This window comes from Pungitius pungitius, chromosome 1 (genome assembly GCF_949316345.1).
Source record: "Pungitius pungitius chromosome 1, fPunPun2.1, whole genome shotgun sequence".
Lineage (NCBI taxonomy): Eukaryota > Metazoa > Chordata > Actinopteri > Perciformes > Gasterosteidae > Pungitius > Pungitius pungitius.
This window is the reverse complement of record NC_084900.1, coordinates 4192973-4210236: the sequence shown is the minus strand read 5'-3', so window position 1 is coordinate 4210236 and position 17264 is coordinate 4192973. Positions and strand designations below refer to the sequence as shown.

The following is a 17264-nucleotide window of genomic DNA, read 5'->3' as shown; positions in this document are numbered from 1 at the left end:
CACCAGAAAGCCACAGGTGGGACACGCGCGGGTGGAGGGGCAGCCGGTGACCCCGTGCACGTTTTCGAATGTGATGTCAGGACAGCTCTGCAAGATCTCCAGCGGGTCCTGGCAGTCTTCGTTTCCACAGTCTTCGGACCGGGTCGCGCCTCTCCATTCCCCCAGGCACCGCCAGCAGAAGGCGAAGGGAAGTAAACATAAATAAATTTAATCATTCTTCAACTGACATTTATTTTAATGCACAAATGTTTTTTTAAAGAAAAATAGTGGAATGGAGGAACTTACACATTTGATGTCCAAAAAACGTTTTGAAACATTTTCTGATCAACCGTTTTCTGATCACTCTTTGCCACTTGGTGTGGGGAACGACAGCTGGACCCTGTTAACTGCCCAGTCGGTTCAGTACTGGAGTTCCTGCAGGAACGTTTCGCCATAGGTTTATCCCCGTACACTATCAAGGTATACGTGGCGGCCCTGTTGGCAACTCATGCCCCACTGGATGGGCGTTCTCTGGGGAGACACCCACTGGTATCCCGCTTCCTTCGTGGCACCCTGAGGGTGAGGCCAGCAGCCAGCACTGGAGTTCCGTCCTGGGACCTGGCCATCGTACTAGAAGGTCTCTCCGGTGCTCCCTTCGAGCCCATAGCAGAGGTCGCAGTGAAGTATGTGGCTCTTAAGACCCTCTTCCTGCTTGCTATTTCTTCCCTCAAAAGAATTGGAGATATGCAAGCCCTCTCTGTGGCCCCCTCGTGCTTGGAATTTGCACCCGGTATGGTGAAGGCGTTCCTACTACCTTCACCCGGCTATATTCCTGTCCACTACGGTCGGGCCTATTGTGCTGCAGGCATTCTGTCCTCCTCCTTTTCTGACGTCAGACCAGGCGAAGCTCAACCTCCTCTGCCCAGTTAGAGCCTTAGACCTCTATGCCCGCAGGACCTCCCTATGTAGACTTTCCGAACAGTTGTTCGTGTGCTTTGGGCCGCCCAATACTGGGGGTCCGGTGTCTAAGCAGAGGATGAGCAAGTGGGTGGTTGAGGCCATCACACTTGCTTACGAATCGGCCGGTCAGCCCGCACCTTTGGCTGTCCGGGCCCATTCTACTAGGGGTATGGCGGCTTCTAAAGCCCTTTTGTAGGGTAAAATATCGCTGCACGGCGTTTGTATGGCGGCAGGCTGGTCCTCTCCCCACACGTTCGTGAGCTTTAATCGTCTAGACCTTAACTGCACGCCTGGAGCACAGGTGCTCTCGTCTGAGTGTGCGCACTAACTTCACACCACGGTCTCTTGCTCATATGGCGGAGTGGGTATTGGCGTTCCCACAGCGTTTCCACGCAGCTCGAGTTCCCTGAGAGGGAACGTCTCCGGTTACGTATGTAACCTTAGTTCCCTGAAGGGAACGAGACGCTGCGTGTCTATGCCATACTCCCAGCTTGCCCGTGGCACTTGATTCGGCCGTTCAGAGATGAATGGTCCTGCCCTTTGTGTCCCTTTATATCGTCCTGGTCCCGGCGTCGCCCGTCTATGACGTACCAGCTCGCCATTGGTTAGATTTCACATGTGCTTCATGACGCGGTCACGCAGAGGCGTTCCCACAGCGTTTCCACGCAGCGTCTCGTTCCCTTCAGGGAACTAAGGTTACATTCGTAACCAGAGACATTTTCTCTCGCCTCCGTCCAGCTGCCTGTATGTTTCCCATGTTGACTTTAAGTAGAAAATATATTTTGTGATTTCAAAAATATTTTATGGCAAAACAGGAAAATCTTTTCTGCCATCATGACTGACTTTTCACAAAAAACATTCAGTAAGGATGCATTTCATAAGGTCTTTTTATTTTCATTTTACCTATTTTTGATTTAAATCACCTGCAGAATCCGACAAATGATCAGAATCGTTTTGTTCAAAGTAACAAACATCAATCTAAAGACTATGACATGAATCAGTGGCCAGTGCAGTAATTAAATAAATGTAGCACTTTAACAGTTAAGTGAACCAAAGAAATGTTCATACAAAGACTTCCATTTGACTTTGCACTGTCTCTCACAATTTCATTTGAGATTCAACTTAGATTACTGTAGTCGATATGTTGCATTCAGTGACATTTATACATCAACAACTTTACAGAAAGATAAGAAACAAGGATAATAGCATAGCAAAAAAGAATCTTCTTGTTTTCCTTACATTTTAATATTTAAGTCAGTTTCTAAATCATAACTTTCTATTTCCAACTGAACCAGACTGAACTTCTTTAGAATCTCACTTTTTCTAGTCTGCAGTTTTCTGATTTTTCAGCGAAAACACAAACACAAGCAACTCTGCTTTTCTTTCTTTTTGTCTTTTTTGTTTTTCTTCAGAGGGGAACAGCGACGCCTCAAGTGTCTCCTCTTCTCAGCTCTGTCTTTCACAGCGGGTTTTTTCCAAACAGCAGGTTCTTGTGCATCAGACACATTTGGCTTTCTTTCGGCATTTGAAGGAATTTTTCTCCCCATCTCATTCTTTTCCTTTTTGTCTTTGCGTTTCTGTGACGCCGTCAAAGACGAGGCATTCAATTGTAAATTGAAAAAACCTTCTGGCAATGTGACCTTTGCATCTGTGTTTGGATCACATTTGATTTCAGCGTTTCCTTCATCATATTCTACCAAACTCTTAATGCTGCCTTCAGAGCTTTCTTCTAAAGTTGTTATTCTAAAGTTATTTGTCACAATCATTTCTTGAACACCATTTCTAGTTTCTTCCTCAGTTATTTTTACTTGATATGTTTCTGACTTCTTTGAATTACGTCTTCCTTCCACAGTATCCTCACTGAGTGCAGTAGTTGCTTTTGATGGATGAAACTTTTTAACACGGCCATCTCCTCTGTTCTCGGTCACTCTGGTCAATGGCTTTGCTCCCTCTGCTTTCATCTTTTCTCCAACTTCCTGTTTAACAGGTCTGAAGTCATCTGGACTGACTACATGTTTCCCTTCCTGACCGCCATCGTCGGGAATATTATTGGTAGCAGGGGGGACGCCTCCAGCAGTAGACGTCTCTCTGATACCCTGAGTACAAGTATCAGCAGCTTGCACTGGAAAACAGGTAGAGAAGAAGTTAAGCCCAAGTTCAGTGTAATTTCAACACTGCAAATCATTAACAGTCAAAATGTCTGCTATCTCACCCTTCTTCATCCTGTAGAGAAGCAGATAAGGTCTGGAGGATCTAGAGGGAGAAATGTGCAAAAGAGAGCGACGTCATTTTCACCTACAGGTTAACCTGCAGCAACATAACCAGTGGTGATGGGTGTGTGTGAGTGCTTTAAAGATTTGGACATGAAACGCATTGAGAAAACATCCTGCCACAGGATGATGTAATACAGTACTTTAAACATAAGTATTTGGTTTATTCAATCCAACTGAGAATTATAAATTCATAGTCAATCAAGAAATAATCACATAAACATTTGGTGGGAAGGAAACTTACGTCTCAAAGTCATCCACCTCGAATGGCTGGTGTTGATTCTTTAGGTAGAAAATAATAAAGAGACTTAACATAACAAATCTGTTTTTTTGGCACTACTGTCAACAGAATGTGTATTTAACAACAACACAACAAGTGATCAGTCTTACCGATGAGACCCTTCTATCATCAAAGCGGTACCATGTCCCATCGTCTTGAGATCTGATTGTTGCAGTGTAATGTCCACTCCTCAGATCTCCAAAATGGTCCACAACCGCGTACAGTTCATACGTCTGATTCTGATCACCAACAGGAGACATGAACAGGTGTCATTGTCAGGGAGGAAGAATAAATGTTTCACAGTAAAATAAGCCTCACCTCTGGTATCTGAAGGGTGAAGGGAACTTTCACATTGAGGTTGCTTTTGACATACGTCATGTACTGGTAATCAAACTCAAACCTCTTCAGCAGCAGCATCAAAACCTCTGGATGACGCTTTATTTCACATGTCTGAAAGATACAGATCAACAAAACTTGCTACTATGTTATATCATAACTCTTAATACATAATAAACTTATTGCTAACAGCCGATCTACACAAATCAGAAACACACTTTCTCATTACTCACAATGGTAGCATCAGATTCAGCTCCACACACGTCACAGTACATCTGGTTTTCGCCACAAAAATGTGAAGCTCTGAAGTATTCCTCAATGTCGTCCTCCTGATAAAAAGCCCCCTCCTGCCTCCTAACCAAGTTGTTACCTTAGTGACCTCTGCCCGCCAGGCCACCTGCCCTCTTTACCCCATTTTCTACAATCTATTGCTCCAGACCTTCTTTCTTTCCTCACCTGTCTCATTAACATTTCTCTGGCTGTTTTCCCAACTCTCAGAAGAAGAGTAAACCCACTCCTGTAAGAACCCACCCTCAACCCATCTGAAGAAAACATCTACAGCCCGGTGTCTCTTCTTCCCTTTCTTCAGGCAAATGTTTTTGTTTACAAGACTGCTTCCTTTTTGGAAGAGTTTATAAGGTCAGTGAAGGGCTCAATCATGCAGCCTATATGGGAATGTGTTTTTGTGATGTTTGGGGGTGGGTTGGAGTAGTGGAACACAGGAGCGCTGTTGGAGTTCTGGTGATTAAAGTGGTTTGTTTGTTTTTCGGCCCACAGCAGCCTGTTTTCCTTGTTCATAATAAAAGAAGAACACGTGTCCAGAGCTTCCTTAACGTCGCCGCGCAACATTACTTTAACAGCCACATATCGAGAAGCAAGAACAGGACCGGCTGTTTGTCCTCCATTGTTGTTTGCGTTTAGCTTTCAGTTTTCGCACGATCGAATGACGTCAATCTACTTTCCCTCCAATACCACGCCTATCAAGTGACGTTACCGCTACTTTCTGGAATACACCACGCCTATCAAGCGAGGGTACTGTTGGCGGTGGAAACGCTCGCCAAATCATGGTTAACAGACCCGACCCGTACCGTACAGCTCGGTGGAAACGCGCCAAGTGGATAGTATCTGGTCCAAAGCTAAAATGAGCCCCTGCTCTAAGAAAACGAGGCCTCACTTGTCTCAAATAAAAAAAAAAACTTATCAGCTGTCCTGTCATACACACAATGGCCGTTTTCTAGGGAATCTTGGCTCCGCCCACTCAGCGTGATGTTGTTGTGATGTTTGGGGGTGAATTATTTTAATCAAGAACAGGCTTTGAAAAAAGATAGAACATTTCCATACTTCGGTTGATGCCCTCCTTTTCACCCATCCCACCAAAGTGACCATCTCCACGGTCCGTAATAGATCCTCCTCCACAAACTCTAATCACCACATGGATGACGGACATGTGTTGGATGCCAAGGTGAAACAGAAGCTGGTCGTTTCCATCAAGCATCTTGTTTTCATAGATCAGCCGCAGAGCCTCCTCTCCTACACAGAGACACGTTTATAGGTAAACTTTCTATCCACTTTAGTTCAGCAAAATGATGAATGTTATCAAGTTTTTGATTCTCAGAATGAATATAATGAAGAGTGTCAGGTGATGAAAGGTTCAATTACCAGCGGTCCCGGGAAATCTCACTGCTATCTTTTCCTTCAGATGCAGCACCGTCATTCTCTTAAACTGCCATTCCGTGTTGCACAGGTCGACCATCATCTTCACCCCCCCCATCTCGTGCACAACCACCTGGTAGATTGTTCCCATTTCAATGCTGCCTCTGGGTTTTCTTCATGTGTGAGTTGCCGTGTGTCTTTCTGCTGCTAAGCTCAAACAAAATGAGACTTCAGGGCGGTGACACCTTTAACTTAAGAGGACCGAGGATACTTTCACTTTTGTTTTAACATGGCAAAAAAACAATAAAAAACAATCAGAATATGTGGCACTGCCAGAGATGAAGGATTACTGATAAGTACAGCTGTTAATATAAATTATTAACATGACTTATATATTCTTATACCTATATATTCTTCAGCTAAGATGTTGTTTTTGTGTAACAGGTTGTGAAATTTCAACTCAATATTTCCTTCATATATTTCTGGAATGCCCACAAACGTCTCGTGTCAACAGCGTCCACATAAAGACAAAGACTCACCACATTTAGGCCACTGGAGAGTTTGTCTGCATCATAAAGGCCTGAGCATTCTATTGCCTAAAATACAACATGTGAATGCAGTTCTATTCAGTTTCGCAATCTGCTGTTGGTAGCTGGGAGTCACTTGATAATCAAGTTTGACGGGTTAACCTTTGCCACAAGTAGATAGTAATAATCCTGCCTGTCTCTCACCGCCTTGCTAAACCTGTATTTAGACTCTGTGTACAGGTCTTTGTCCCCACTCCTAAATGCCTGATCCTTCTGTAGTCGTAGTTTTCTGAGTTTCGATTAACAAAGGAACCATTTAAAGGAAGAAAATCTTAATTTGCAATTGTACTTCCTTTACAGTGGTGGGCGGCATGACCTAATTGAAAAAAACAACAGAACTTTGTCTTGTTGAACTGTGTGAGGAATTGTGTAACTGAGAAAAATGAGCATCCGTATGCTGCTCTCTGTGTCATCATTGAAGTGGTACATATACATTTTGATCAAAAAAGGCTTGATAAATTATAAAAACGTGTAATTGAAAAATTTAGAGAAAAAAAACTTGAACTTGATGAATACACAAAGTCTGCAATCTGCTTTTTTTATTGCATCGGTTACTTTGTTGTCCCTGCAGACCTGCACATAAAGTTATAACTCTTGAAATGAGTACAGTTCGATTTCAGAATGCATTCAGCAACTATTATTATAGTTTTTATTATCCTTATTATTCTTCTTGTTAATAAAATCACAGAAACATTGCATTTCATGCTGTTTTCTTTGTTTACCTTTCTGAAGTTCTTCACATTATGTCACAGCAAACTTTGAAATCCTTCAAGGTGTCACAAAGAGAAAATCAGGATAATCTTAAAATGAAAGCCCTTCAAATCTCCTATGTTCAATACACATGCATATTTATGTATGTCATAAATCTAGAATAAAGATTTTTACTTGCATTTCCCTTACTTTGTGCTTTACTCTTTTTGTCACTTAATTTCAAGGATGCCACCACATTTATGAATGAGTAAGCAGAATTATCGTTTTTAATTAAAAGAGAGATTAAGTTGAGAAGGTGTTTTGCAGTCAAAGTGAAAGCTAGGATCACCAAAATGAAGGCGTGAAGGGTAGCATTGGTTGAATGGCCTGTGCTCAAGAGAAGTAACCACAAGGTGGCGCCATTGTGCACAGGTTTAAGGTCGTGATCCTTCTTTACATTTCTCAAGACTTAAGTCACCAGACTCATATCAACTTCCACACAGGGATGACGGTCTGCCTCGGTGCCACGCCGCTGGAGCAGCGTGCGTAATAGGACTCGTCCTGATACGCGCACTCGCTGGGGAGCTTCAGGCACACGAAACAGAACGTCACTTTACAGCGAAAGCAGACGATGTTTTTACATTTAGTTCTGTTGTGTCCCACCAGAAAGCCACAGGTGGGACACGCGCGGGTGGAGGGGCAGCCGGTGACCCCGTGCACGTTTTCGAATGTGATGTCAGGACAGCTCTGCAAGATCTCCAGCGGGTCCTGGCAGTCTTCGTTTCCACAGTCTCCGGACCGGGTCGCGCCTCTCCATTCCCCCAGGCACCGCCAGCAGAAGGCGAAGGTGCGTCCCCGCTTGGAGGTGCACACTTTGCATACCACGTTCTGATCGAAGGGATCGGTTCTCGCCACTCGGGAGCTGCAGCCAGGACACTGGTAAAAAAAATAAAAAAAATAAAAGCATTCTTCTGACAACTATTTATTTTAATGCACAAATATGTTCTTTTTTAAATAAAAAAATAGTGTAATTGAGGAACTTACACATTTGATGTCCAAAAAAATTGCAGCGTTTTGAAACATTTTCTGATCAAATTCCTCAATTTCTTCGGGGGTCAGAAGAGCCATTTTTTGTACCTCCTCGAAGGGCCACTCAACACCACAGTAAGTTTGTCCGCACACGAAGTTGTAGCCCCCCTAAAAAAACATAAAATAAATAATAATAATGATCATATGAAAATATATCGACTAGCAAAATTAGCTAATTATTATTATGCATCTAGATCCGTTATTCGCCATATAAATTGTTTCGTTTCATCTGTGTCAGGTGTAATGCACGAGGAGCCCCCGATAATGAGTATTAATGGTCATCCTGCAGCCAATCAGAATCAAGTATTCGCACTGCCGGGTTTTTATGCATTAAAACTAGATGTAAACTACACAGTTGTTGTATTTCAGCCGAATGGGTTGGCCACAGGGCCGGGTCTAGACAGGCATGTATGAGGGGGCAGCCACAAATCTTGAGGGGGCATTGTGCTCCAGCACCTAGTTTGAGGGGGCACAACATTTATTTGATGGGGGCAGGCCCCCTCTTGCTCCTGCCTAGACCCGGCCCTGGTTGACCACAATGATATTGAATTTAGGTCAGCTGATTAAAAGTGTAGAAATCTTCTTCCACCAAACTGGAGCACCGACGGAGTGACAGCGGCACACTTTTAATAATAATTTTAATTAGAATTAGAATTTCGTTTTTGAAGTTCTATGAAAAGGACGAGTATCTTGCTGAAAGATCCATCATGAATTCATACTCTGTAATGATAGAAACTTCGGTTGAACGGGTGATGTTTTCTTCCGGGTTTCCCCTACAGAATATTAGATGCCCCCGGTGAGGGGGGGACGTGGACTCACGAACCTCGTCCAGCTGCCGGCGGCACCAGGCGGTGAGGGACATCGGGGTGACGGCGTGTCCGCAGGACATCGTGGCTCTGGGAGACGCGTAGTCCGCGCACAGAACTACACGTGACCCATGGAACAAACGAGAGAAGACGTTTAATCGGGCCAAAATGCAACAATAACCAGAGATTTAAAAAAAAAAAAAAAAAAAAGTTGGTAAAAAGTTCAACTAGTTCTAATACTTACAATCCATGGCGTCCTCTGCGTTGACGACGTTGAGCGTGACGTCATTGGGGTCATAGCGCTTCTCTCGGATGGACACCCGGGTTTTCTCTCGCTTCCGTCCAGCTGACGGTTTGTTTCCCATGTTGACTGCGCGCGTTTTCCTTTCTCACGTGAAACAAGGACAGCCCGTCGGACAACTCGTCCCGTCTCTTGAAGTCACGTGATATGAAGTCAACCAAAAATAATGACGTGCTTTTTTTTCTTCTTCTCCTGTTGCACAACGTGAATATGTATTGGGATTATTTCGCCTCGCGCGGTCCTCTCGGTGTGGTCGCTGAACTGGACTCGGACACAAAATGACGATCAAGCTGAAAGTAAATGGACCAACAGGAAGAGAGACGATCGTTACTCTGTGTGACACTGAAGAGGAGATGAAGAAGATCACAGCAAAACAGCTAAAGAAGATAATCGCTCGAGAATTGGGGACAGGTGCGATCCTTATTTATTATGTATGATCGAGGCTATTTCGGTTTCACGTGGCATGAATATGAAAAAAGAACATTTGTTAAGAACATTTTATTCCTATGTAGAGCTTTACAATGCTTAAACTAACCCGTCTTTAACACATGGTGGGTTTTTTTTCTCCTCTGTTCAGATGATGAATTCAAGATGGTCCACAGAAGCGTCGAGCTGGAGGGCTCCTCCCTGCTGTGGTCCCACGGGATCCGACACATGTCCACCGTCCACACGGTGCTGATGCTGCCCGGAGGCGTCCGGCGGGAAGATGGAGACGCGCCGCGGTTAAACCAGCCCGCGCGACGTTTTGCTACTGCTACTTCAAAATAAGAGCAGTTCCGGTGAACGTGTGTGGAAAATGTTACATTCATTCAATTGGCCTGTAAATCTCATAGATGAGCTAATATATTGTTGAATAACTGGTCAAATAGATACAATATCTCTGATATACAGTGTATAAAGTATAACTTTAAACCCAAAATAATATTTACTGCATGTAAACTGAATTGGATGAAATATGTAAATAAAGAATACGTTGACACAAACAAGAGACTTTTGGGACATTGTTGGCCAACATTTAAAAATGGAAACCCTTCGAAATCTCATCAATGAGCCAACTTCTGTTGAGAGTTCAGATTAGATCTGTAAAGGAAATGGTTCATAATGATTTCACTACAGGTAAATGGTAAACTTCCTCAGAAGGTCAGTCAGGAACAATCGGAACAATTAAAACCTCTCAAAATCTCAGTCATGACTTAATTTTCTTCTAAATTTCATTCATGAGCCAATTTCTGTAAAATAAAAAGTATGACGGCGTAAATGACTCGTCTTGAAATGTAGTGCCACACTAATTTGAGTTGTGGGTCCACAACATCAAACACATCTTCTTTTGCGTGGAGTGGATGTTCATAAAGATCATGGAAACAAAGCAGCTCTGAATTATTCTGCATTTACTTTCAACGAGTTGGATGATTAAAGTAAGACCGAAACTCCGAAACCGAAAAGGAATGAAGATCTTCTTTGGTGGTTCATGGAAAGAAGGTCATGCCTATAAATCACCGTCAAACGGATGCTAATTATACTCTCCTCTTCCTGGTGAATTAAGTACATTCTTTTCCGCATCGCGCGGGTCAAATGTTCCGTGAGAAACCTAGTTAATAAGTTCTGATAAGGAACTTAATAACAAGCAGATCCGGAGGAACCGCATTCTGTCGGAAAAGCATCGGCTTAAATAACAGCTGATACTTTTCTTTATCACCAATAAATAGCGCTTTCTTTAGTCTAAAATCTAGATATTCTCAAAGAATTCTGCCTTTTTACAGCAAAGCTTAAAAATAAAATTCTACATTAATGTTCCCTTAATTTCCATCGAGGTTCATGACGTCACGTGGACGGAGACGTCGTTGACGGGAACTCACGTCCTCCTCTGAAGTCATAATGTGACGGCCAGCTGTCAGTAAGTACTCCAGCCCGTTCTTCCTCTCATGTATGAAAACGTTCTCACGGCTGTTTAAAAAGATATTGCAATCGGATTTGTTTTTAATCAATGCTTCGCGTTTTACGTTTTTGGTTTACGATCTGTAATCTGGTTTAAATGCCATTCACAACTGGGATTAACGTGGGGAATGTTACAGTGGGATCGCACACTGTAACATCTGCAGGGAGCAATAATACACGCGGTCATGTTGGGGCTTTTTGCAGGATAGGAATCGTTTAAGATTTTACTGGTTTTAACGGGAGCATTTCATCTAAGCCTGCAAGAGTTAAAAGTTAAGTTTATTCTTCATTTCCGAACACAAACCAAACATATTTTGATCTGTGGACTAAAAATAAAAGCACCCGAAATAAAATGGAAAGTCATCACTCAGTGATGGGAAAACACATTTAAATCTAATTCTGACGTTTTCATAAAAAGCTGCACTCCACTGCATCTCTGACTTTATCAAATGGCTTGTATTTTGGTTTTTCTTTAATGAATACATATAAGACATCCTTTTGTTATAATCCCAAGGGGAAAGATGAGCGTCTCAAGACAACAATCGAATAACAAGCTGGTGAAGTGGGAGAGGAAAAAAAGCAAAAACAACAACGCAGGTGAAGTACAGAATGTCTTTGACTCGGTGGATGGAAAACAGATTGTAGGACCACAATGTAAAAAGTTGTCACGTTAATATGAGACAAACCAATCAACTTGATTGATTAACCAAACTGGAGGTGCAATGACGGTGTTTTTGTTTCCTTCAAGGCCCTCGGAGTGTTCATTATGGTCTGCACAATCAGGGCGCCACGTGTTACCTCAACAGTGTCCTGCAGGTTCTCTCCATGACAACAGAGTTCCAAGACAGGTGCGAAACAGCTGGTCAAATGTGAATCTCATCACGATGAATCAGTGAAGATGTTGACAAAACAAAGGGGTCACTCACCTCTTCCTACAGGCTGGAGTCCAAATCGCAGGCCACGGATAACGAGCTGAAAACCCTCTTTAACAATCTAAAGAAAGGCACGTGTGGAACCGAAAAGATCACAGAGATCTTGGGGGTGGAGAACGGTGAGAAAGCATTGAGGGAAGTCACGTAGGAGCTGGAGATGCTTTGGTGTTTCACTGGATTCAAAATGTAAATGTCCATTTTAAAAGTTCACCTGCAAGGTGACGCAGCTGACTGCCTGGTGACCATTCTGCGCAAGATCAGCCCACAGGCCTCTGAGGTGAGCATGAGACCTGGAGAAGGGAGAAGGTGTTTACAGGTGAACGACCACAAAGCCGTGACGCAGGCGACGCTTCTACCTCTAGGTCTTCAAAGGAGAGCGGACCGACACCATAAAATGCTGCAAAGGTCACACCATCAACGAGGAGATCGACCCGTTCTGGTACCTCTCCCTGGCGCTGGAGGACACCGACGACGCGTCCCACAGCGTGGTGAGCCGACGCCGCGGCGTCCGACGCGTGAGGTGTTCCATCGCGGAGTGACCCATCAACGGCCGTGTCTCCGCAGGAAAGGGGCTTCGAGAGGATCTTCAGGTCTCGAGTGCTGGACGGAGACACGGTCCACTGCGGCGCCTGCGGAGAGGAAACCAAGGCGACCTGCGTGAGTCTCTCCCACCCTGGAGACGGTTCCCCTGCGACGTCGCCTGTGGTGTTAAAACATCCCTTCCCGTGTCATTCAGGAGAGCGCCATGGTGTCGTATCCTCAGATCCTCAGTCTTCTCATCCAGAGGTTCATCTTCGACAACAACACCAAGGCCCACTTCAAGTCGAGCCGCCGCGTGGACGTGCCGCGGAAGCTCCAGAGAGACGTAAGGAGAAGACGACCCGTCTCCAGGGCGGGCGTTTGTGTTGGTTGCTGACGTGCGTGCGTTCACTGCAGCACAAGAAGTACGAGGTGTACGCCGTGGTGAGTCACGTGGGCAGCCTGCAAGGCGGACACTACACGGCCAGCGTGCGGAGCGACGGCGACGGCGCCTGGTACGAGTTCAACGACGCCAACGTCCACAAGGTGAGGATTGGTTTAAAACTTCTGCGTTCAGACCCTCCCCCAAAATAACTGTTTTGTTGTTTTAAAAAGATCAAAGAGCAGCCGTTTGCAGAAAGCGAGACTTACAGGTATGTGGGATTATTGAAATAATTAAAAGAGGCCCTGAGGTAAATTGTTGCCTTGAAATGTTTACAGTACCTTTTCCAACTTTTGTCTTTGCAAAACTAAATGATCGTTTCCACAGTTCCAGCACAGCCTACCTGCTCATGTACAGAGGTGAGCCCCCCCCCCCCAGAACCACCAACAGTTAACGTGGGTCTGTCATTTTTTGACAGACCGTTGATACACTGCATTTCTTTTCCCCCAAGAAGCGCAAACCAACCGTGACCAGGTGGCCGTAAACATCGACGGGGACGCGATCCAAAACGTCCCCCCGCAGCGAACCGAAGCGCCCATTCCGCGGCGAGGAGGACGGGGCGGTGAGCAGACGCAGCCTTTCTGTTCTAACGCACAGTGACCAGCACGCGGGTTAATTCATTTCCTTCTTACGTTCCCATCAGATAAGAGTTCTCGGCCACTCGCCAAGTGTCCGACTTGCAGGGTGACTCCTCTGTGGATTTCCGTCATCGTTGTTGTTTTTGTGTCGGTCCTGGTACTCGTTGTTGTTTTATCAGTAGTGTGCAGTAGGAAGGGATCATGTTAGCACTGAACAGGAATGTTATTGATGAACTTTACTTCTTGGTATGCAACGTACTAAGGTGTCACCTGGAATGTTTCTCTATAAGCACTACGCTTGTTTAGTATCACTGAATAACATTTATTAGAAAATCTTGTTCACTAATTTGCTGGTCTTTTAAAATGTTATTTTTTTATTCAATTAATTACCACCCCCCGCTCTTCCCTCGCATTACAATTATGATTTAATAAAAGAAAAAAAATAAAGTCATCAAAAACAAAGATGTTTATTATTTTTGTGAAGGCTGGTCATGTGCAGCGGGGTTTTAAGAGGGCGGTGCCGGCTGCGGGTGGGTGTGACCCTCAGAGTGGACCCGGACCCGGTTCCGGCCCCTGCAGAGGCAACGCTTCCTGTGAGACGCCGCGGCTGCAGCCAGGACACACACCGCAGCAATGGCGCCCAGCGCAGAGGCGGCGGTCGGCCCCACGGGGGCCCCGAGGGGCGGCCGGGTCCGGTTGCGGGCCGAGGTCAAAGTCCCACTGGGCGAAAAGCAACCGCGCATAAGTAAGTGCGAGTTGCACGTTGGAATGAAGATCAGGGGGGGGGGGGGGGGGGGGCTTGTTTAGAGCGGTACTTGCCTCGTGGTTGGAGTCGGAGTTGTGCCCACGGCGTCCGCAGGGGGAGTGACGTCGGCGTACAGACAGATCCTCCGGTCAGGGCAGTGGACCGAGCCCCGGTACCCTTTTATCTAAACAGCAAGGACGGATCACACAGAGTAAATAAAGTCCCGCTAAAAACCCGGGGATCTGCAGGCCGGACCGCTGATATCATGTATAATGCACATATACAACACTCGGAGTGGTTATAGTTAACAGTACCAGTCTGTGGATGAAGTAACATTTAGGGTTGTGTTGAGTTACCTGAATGGCGCCCCCTGCTGGACAGTCCACCCAATCAGAGCCTGACACCTGGATCCGGTATCGGTTCGGTCCGGTACACATGTGTCTATAACAGCGGCCCGCCACAGAGCCGCCACTCCGGTTCTAAAAGAAAGGCGTAGTAGAAGGTGGAAATGGATGTAAGTTAAAAAAAAAAGAAGCCATCAGGGAGGTGATGTGACTCATATACATGTGCACACATAAACACACCTGTCTGGTCAGGTTGGAGAAGAAGCATCGGCTGTGAAAACCAAAGAGCTCCCCGCTCCAAGGCTCTTCTTCGCCGTTTTCCTCTTTCCAGCATTCACTCTGAAGAACGAGAGGAGGGGAAAAGAAAATGTTGTACTGCAATAGAATTAAAAAAGGCACAAGAAACCTTCCCGCTGTGCAAAATAATGAAAGAATGTTCAGAATTTTGAACATTTTGAGATATAAAAGACAGAGAAATTATGTATTTAATCAATTACCTAAGAGATTTTATTTGGAAAAGAAAATCCAATGAGAGGAAATAAAACTTACTCCATTCTTAAGGGGTTTATACAGGCGGCAACCCTCCAGGTGCGGATCAGTCTGGCACTCCCCCTTGTGGAGGTGAAGATAATGACACCCAAACCCACTGAGGAGGGTAAGAATGAAACGGGTGAAAGGGGATGAAAAGAGGAAATTTACCAATGTTATGTTAAAAAAAATATATAGATTACTAATCTACCTGCCGGTGCAGAAAAAGGCCGATGACTTGTTGCAGGCTGAAAGCGACCCAAACGTGGTTCCTTCACCTGAAAAACAGACCAGACTTTTACTCCTCTTTCCTCTCGATGGGAGAGGATTAGATTCCCTCGTCCTCACCTTCTCCCCAGACCAGACTCTGGGCCCGGCTCAGGTCGACCGCGTACCAGCCGGTGTCCTGCAACGCGGCCAAGGTGACCGGGTCGATCCGGACCGTGGTCGGGTCCCCCAGCACCGGCGCCATGATGGAGCCCTGCAGGACCCGGGACTCCCAGTGAGAGGACACTCTGCCCGGAGGGACGTCCTGGAGGACAAACATGTGAGCAGAGCGCATCAGCGGATCTCTTAACCAAAAAAAAAAAAAGGGCGGGGGGGTGGGGGGGGATTTGGAGCATCTCGGTACCAGGTTCTCTAGCGGGCCGCCGAGCTCGGGGTGAGTGGACGCCAGGTGGCTCTGCAGGGCCGAGATGACGGACGGGGTGTACACCCTCATCTGGCCCCACCCGTCGGAGTGAGTCACCCGGCCTCGAGGGGAGCAGCGAGCGCCACCTGGAACCCCAGAAGGAGACTTTTGAAAAAAAGAGCCGTCCGGGATAAATGTTTTTCCAATGAAAACGTTTGGAAAGTGCTGGAAAACCTTGAAAAGTGGAGGAACAGTCCCTCCAGGTGTGGAAGAGCTCTTTGGAGAAACCGAGCGCGTGAAACAGCTCGTGGATCACGGTCTGCGAAGCGGATTCACAATTAAATTTTTTTTTAAAAAAATCAACACAACAGACACTTAAAAAGGTGTCCTTCATGACGTCATCAGAGACGGTACCTGTGCAGTGGCCCGCCGGCCGTGCGTGGCCCCCGTCAGCTTGTCCCTGCAGATGACCACCACCGCGGCTAAGGGCCGCCCGGACGGGTCCGTCCGACAGTGCGCGGCGTAGGCCAGCACGCCGGGCTGAGTGAGAGGGGGGGGGGGGGAAGGCGGCGGCAGCCAATGAGAGCTGCGAAAACCGCTGACATGTGATCACGAGACGCCGTTTCCTCACCTCCGCTCGGCACTTGTCGGTGGCCCGGACGTGGAGGTACAGCAGGAAGTCGCTGCGGGGGAGTCCGGCGCCGTCGGGACGCAGCCGGGTCCTCCGGGGGGAGTCGGCGTGCGGGTAAACGTCACATCCGGCCAGGTGGTCGTCCGGGATCTGTCGGGGGGGGGGGGGGGCGAGAAAAGCTGTCACAACTAAAAAGGTTCCCGTGGATCGCGTTCATCGGACCGGGGCCCACCGTCACGTCCAGGCAGGTCTCAGCTCGGTAGTTTTTGTTGGCTCGACCACACCTGACGACACACAAAACGCCGTTTCGGTCAGACCTGAAGACGGCGGGACGACACGTAAACTACAATCGCCATGAAAGTGAAAACCGGTTCCTGTTGACCTAAATCTACACACCTGTTGTAGTTGGCGGTACTTGAATTCTTCCACAGAAACTTGCAGTATTTATTGACGTCTCTGCTGAGCAGCAACGGACCCGGCCCTCTGTTCACTAGGGAAAGGTCAGCAGGTCGTCATTTTTTTTTGAGTAAGTGGACTTGTCCAGGTCCAACATCCCCCAAAAAGATGAAAAAGTAAAACGTGTGTTTCACCTGACAGTAAAGAGGACACCGTCCTCACGGCCTCGTCCACCGCCGCCTGCAGCCGCTCTCCCTCGGCCCCCGACAGGCCGTCGCTCTCGGCCGGCGTCCACGTCCGGATCCTGATTGGCTGCGGGGAGGCCGCTCTCGGGCGCCCGTCGGTTTGGGGGGGGTGGCTGGCGGCGGGGGGTGGGACGGGCGCGGCGCGGACCACCCTGGCCCGGGCCTGGACCTCGTCAAAGACGCACTTCTGAAGGGCCCCGGGGAGCGCCGCCACAAGCGCCGCCACTACCGCCAACGTCGCCACCCGCGGCCTGCGGCGTGGGGGGGGAGCCATGGCTACAGCAGGCCCACCGCGTCACCCTCACTGCCGCCTGTGTGGAGAGGTCACATGTGTAGCCAGTGTCCCAACACAACAAGAACATATCACTGTCAAATACTCACTTCTTT

The 17264-nt window shown here is 46.8% G+C and overlaps 4 protein-coding genes across 7 annotated transcripts; 1 reads left to right on the top strand and 3 right to left on the bottom strand.

The window, feature by feature from the left end:
• Positions 1-1744: 1744 nt before the first annotated feature.
• Positions 1745-4134, bottom strand: LOC134125095 (uncharacterized). Of its 2 annotated transcripts, none has more exons than XM_062560834.1 (6): positions 4059-4134; positions 3808-3939; positions 3600-3728; positions 3454-3491; positions 3152-3192; positions 1745-3061 (listed from the first exon to the last, which is right to left on the bottom strand). In XM_062560834.1, exons 1-6 carry the CDS (start codon positions 4098-4100, stop codon positions 2286-2288), a joined length of 1158 nt encoding a protein of 385 aa, XP_062416818.1. In that variant the 5' UTR covers positions 4101-4134; the 3' UTR covers positions 1745-2285. The 2 variants fall into 2 exon arrangements, with proteins under 2 accessions (XP_062416818.1, XP_062416819.1); XM_062560835.1 differs by having other exon boundaries at positions 1745-2587.
• A 2436-nt stretch (positions 4135-6570) lies between these two features.
• On the bottom strand, positions 6571-9029 carry LOC119221713 (potential E3 ubiquitin-protein ligase ariadne-2-like). Its single transcript, XM_037477763.2, has 4 exons — positions 8895-9029; positions 8668-8768; positions 7800-7952; positions 6571-7691 (listed from the first exon to the last, which is right to left on the bottom strand). The coding sequence occupies exons 1-4, from the start codon at positions 9013-9015 to the stop codon at positions 7239-7241; spliced, it is 828 nt and encodes a 275-aa protein (XP_037333660.2). The 5' UTR covers positions 9016-9029; the 3' UTR covers positions 6571-7238.
• Positions 9030-10232: 1203 nt separating this feature from the next.
• LOC119222664 (ubiquitin carboxyl-terminal hydrolase 47-like) lies at positions 10233-13758 on the top strand. 3 transcript variants are annotated; one of them, XM_037479471.2, is made up of 13 exons: positions 10233-10845; positions 11401-11483; positions 11635-11734; positions 11825-11937; positions 12025-12095; positions 12181-12306; positions 12383-12475; positions 12555-12683; positions 12755-12883; positions 12953-12990; positions 13107-13138; positions 13231-13341; positions 13423-13758. In XM_037479471.2, the coding sequence occupies exons 2-13, from the start codon at positions 11408-11410 to the stop codon at positions 13563-13565; spliced, it is 1161 nt and encodes a 386-aa protein (XP_037335368.2). In that variant the 5' UTR covers positions 10233-10845; positions 11401-11407; the 3' UTR covers positions 13566-13758. The 3 variants fall into 3 exon arrangements, with proteins under 3 accessions (XP_037335368.2, XP_037335367.2, XP_037335366.2); XM_037479470.2 differs by lacking the exon at positions 10233-10845 and adding an exon at positions 10862-11158; XM_037479469.2 differs by lacking the exon at positions 10233-10845 and having other exon boundaries at positions 10862-11483.
• An 89-nt stretch (positions 13759-13847) lies between these two features.
• LOC119221761 (ciliated left-right organizer metallopeptidase) lies at positions 13848-17151 on the bottom strand. The gene is made up of 13 exons (XM_062566306.1): positions 16827-17151; positions 16633-16726; positions 16469-16520; positions 16237-16386; positions 16020-16145; positions 15840-15924; positions 15606-15751; positions 15323-15506; positions 15186-15252; positions 14996-15092; positions 14687-14785; positions 14459-14581; positions 13848-14286 (listed from the first exon to the last, which is right to left on the bottom strand). Exons 1-13 carry the CDS (start codon positions 17149-17151, stop codon positions 14161-14163), a joined length of 1674 nt encoding a protein of 557 aa, XP_062422290.1. The 3' UTR covers positions 13848-14160.
• Between the last annotated feature and the right edge of the window lie 113 nt (positions 17152-17264).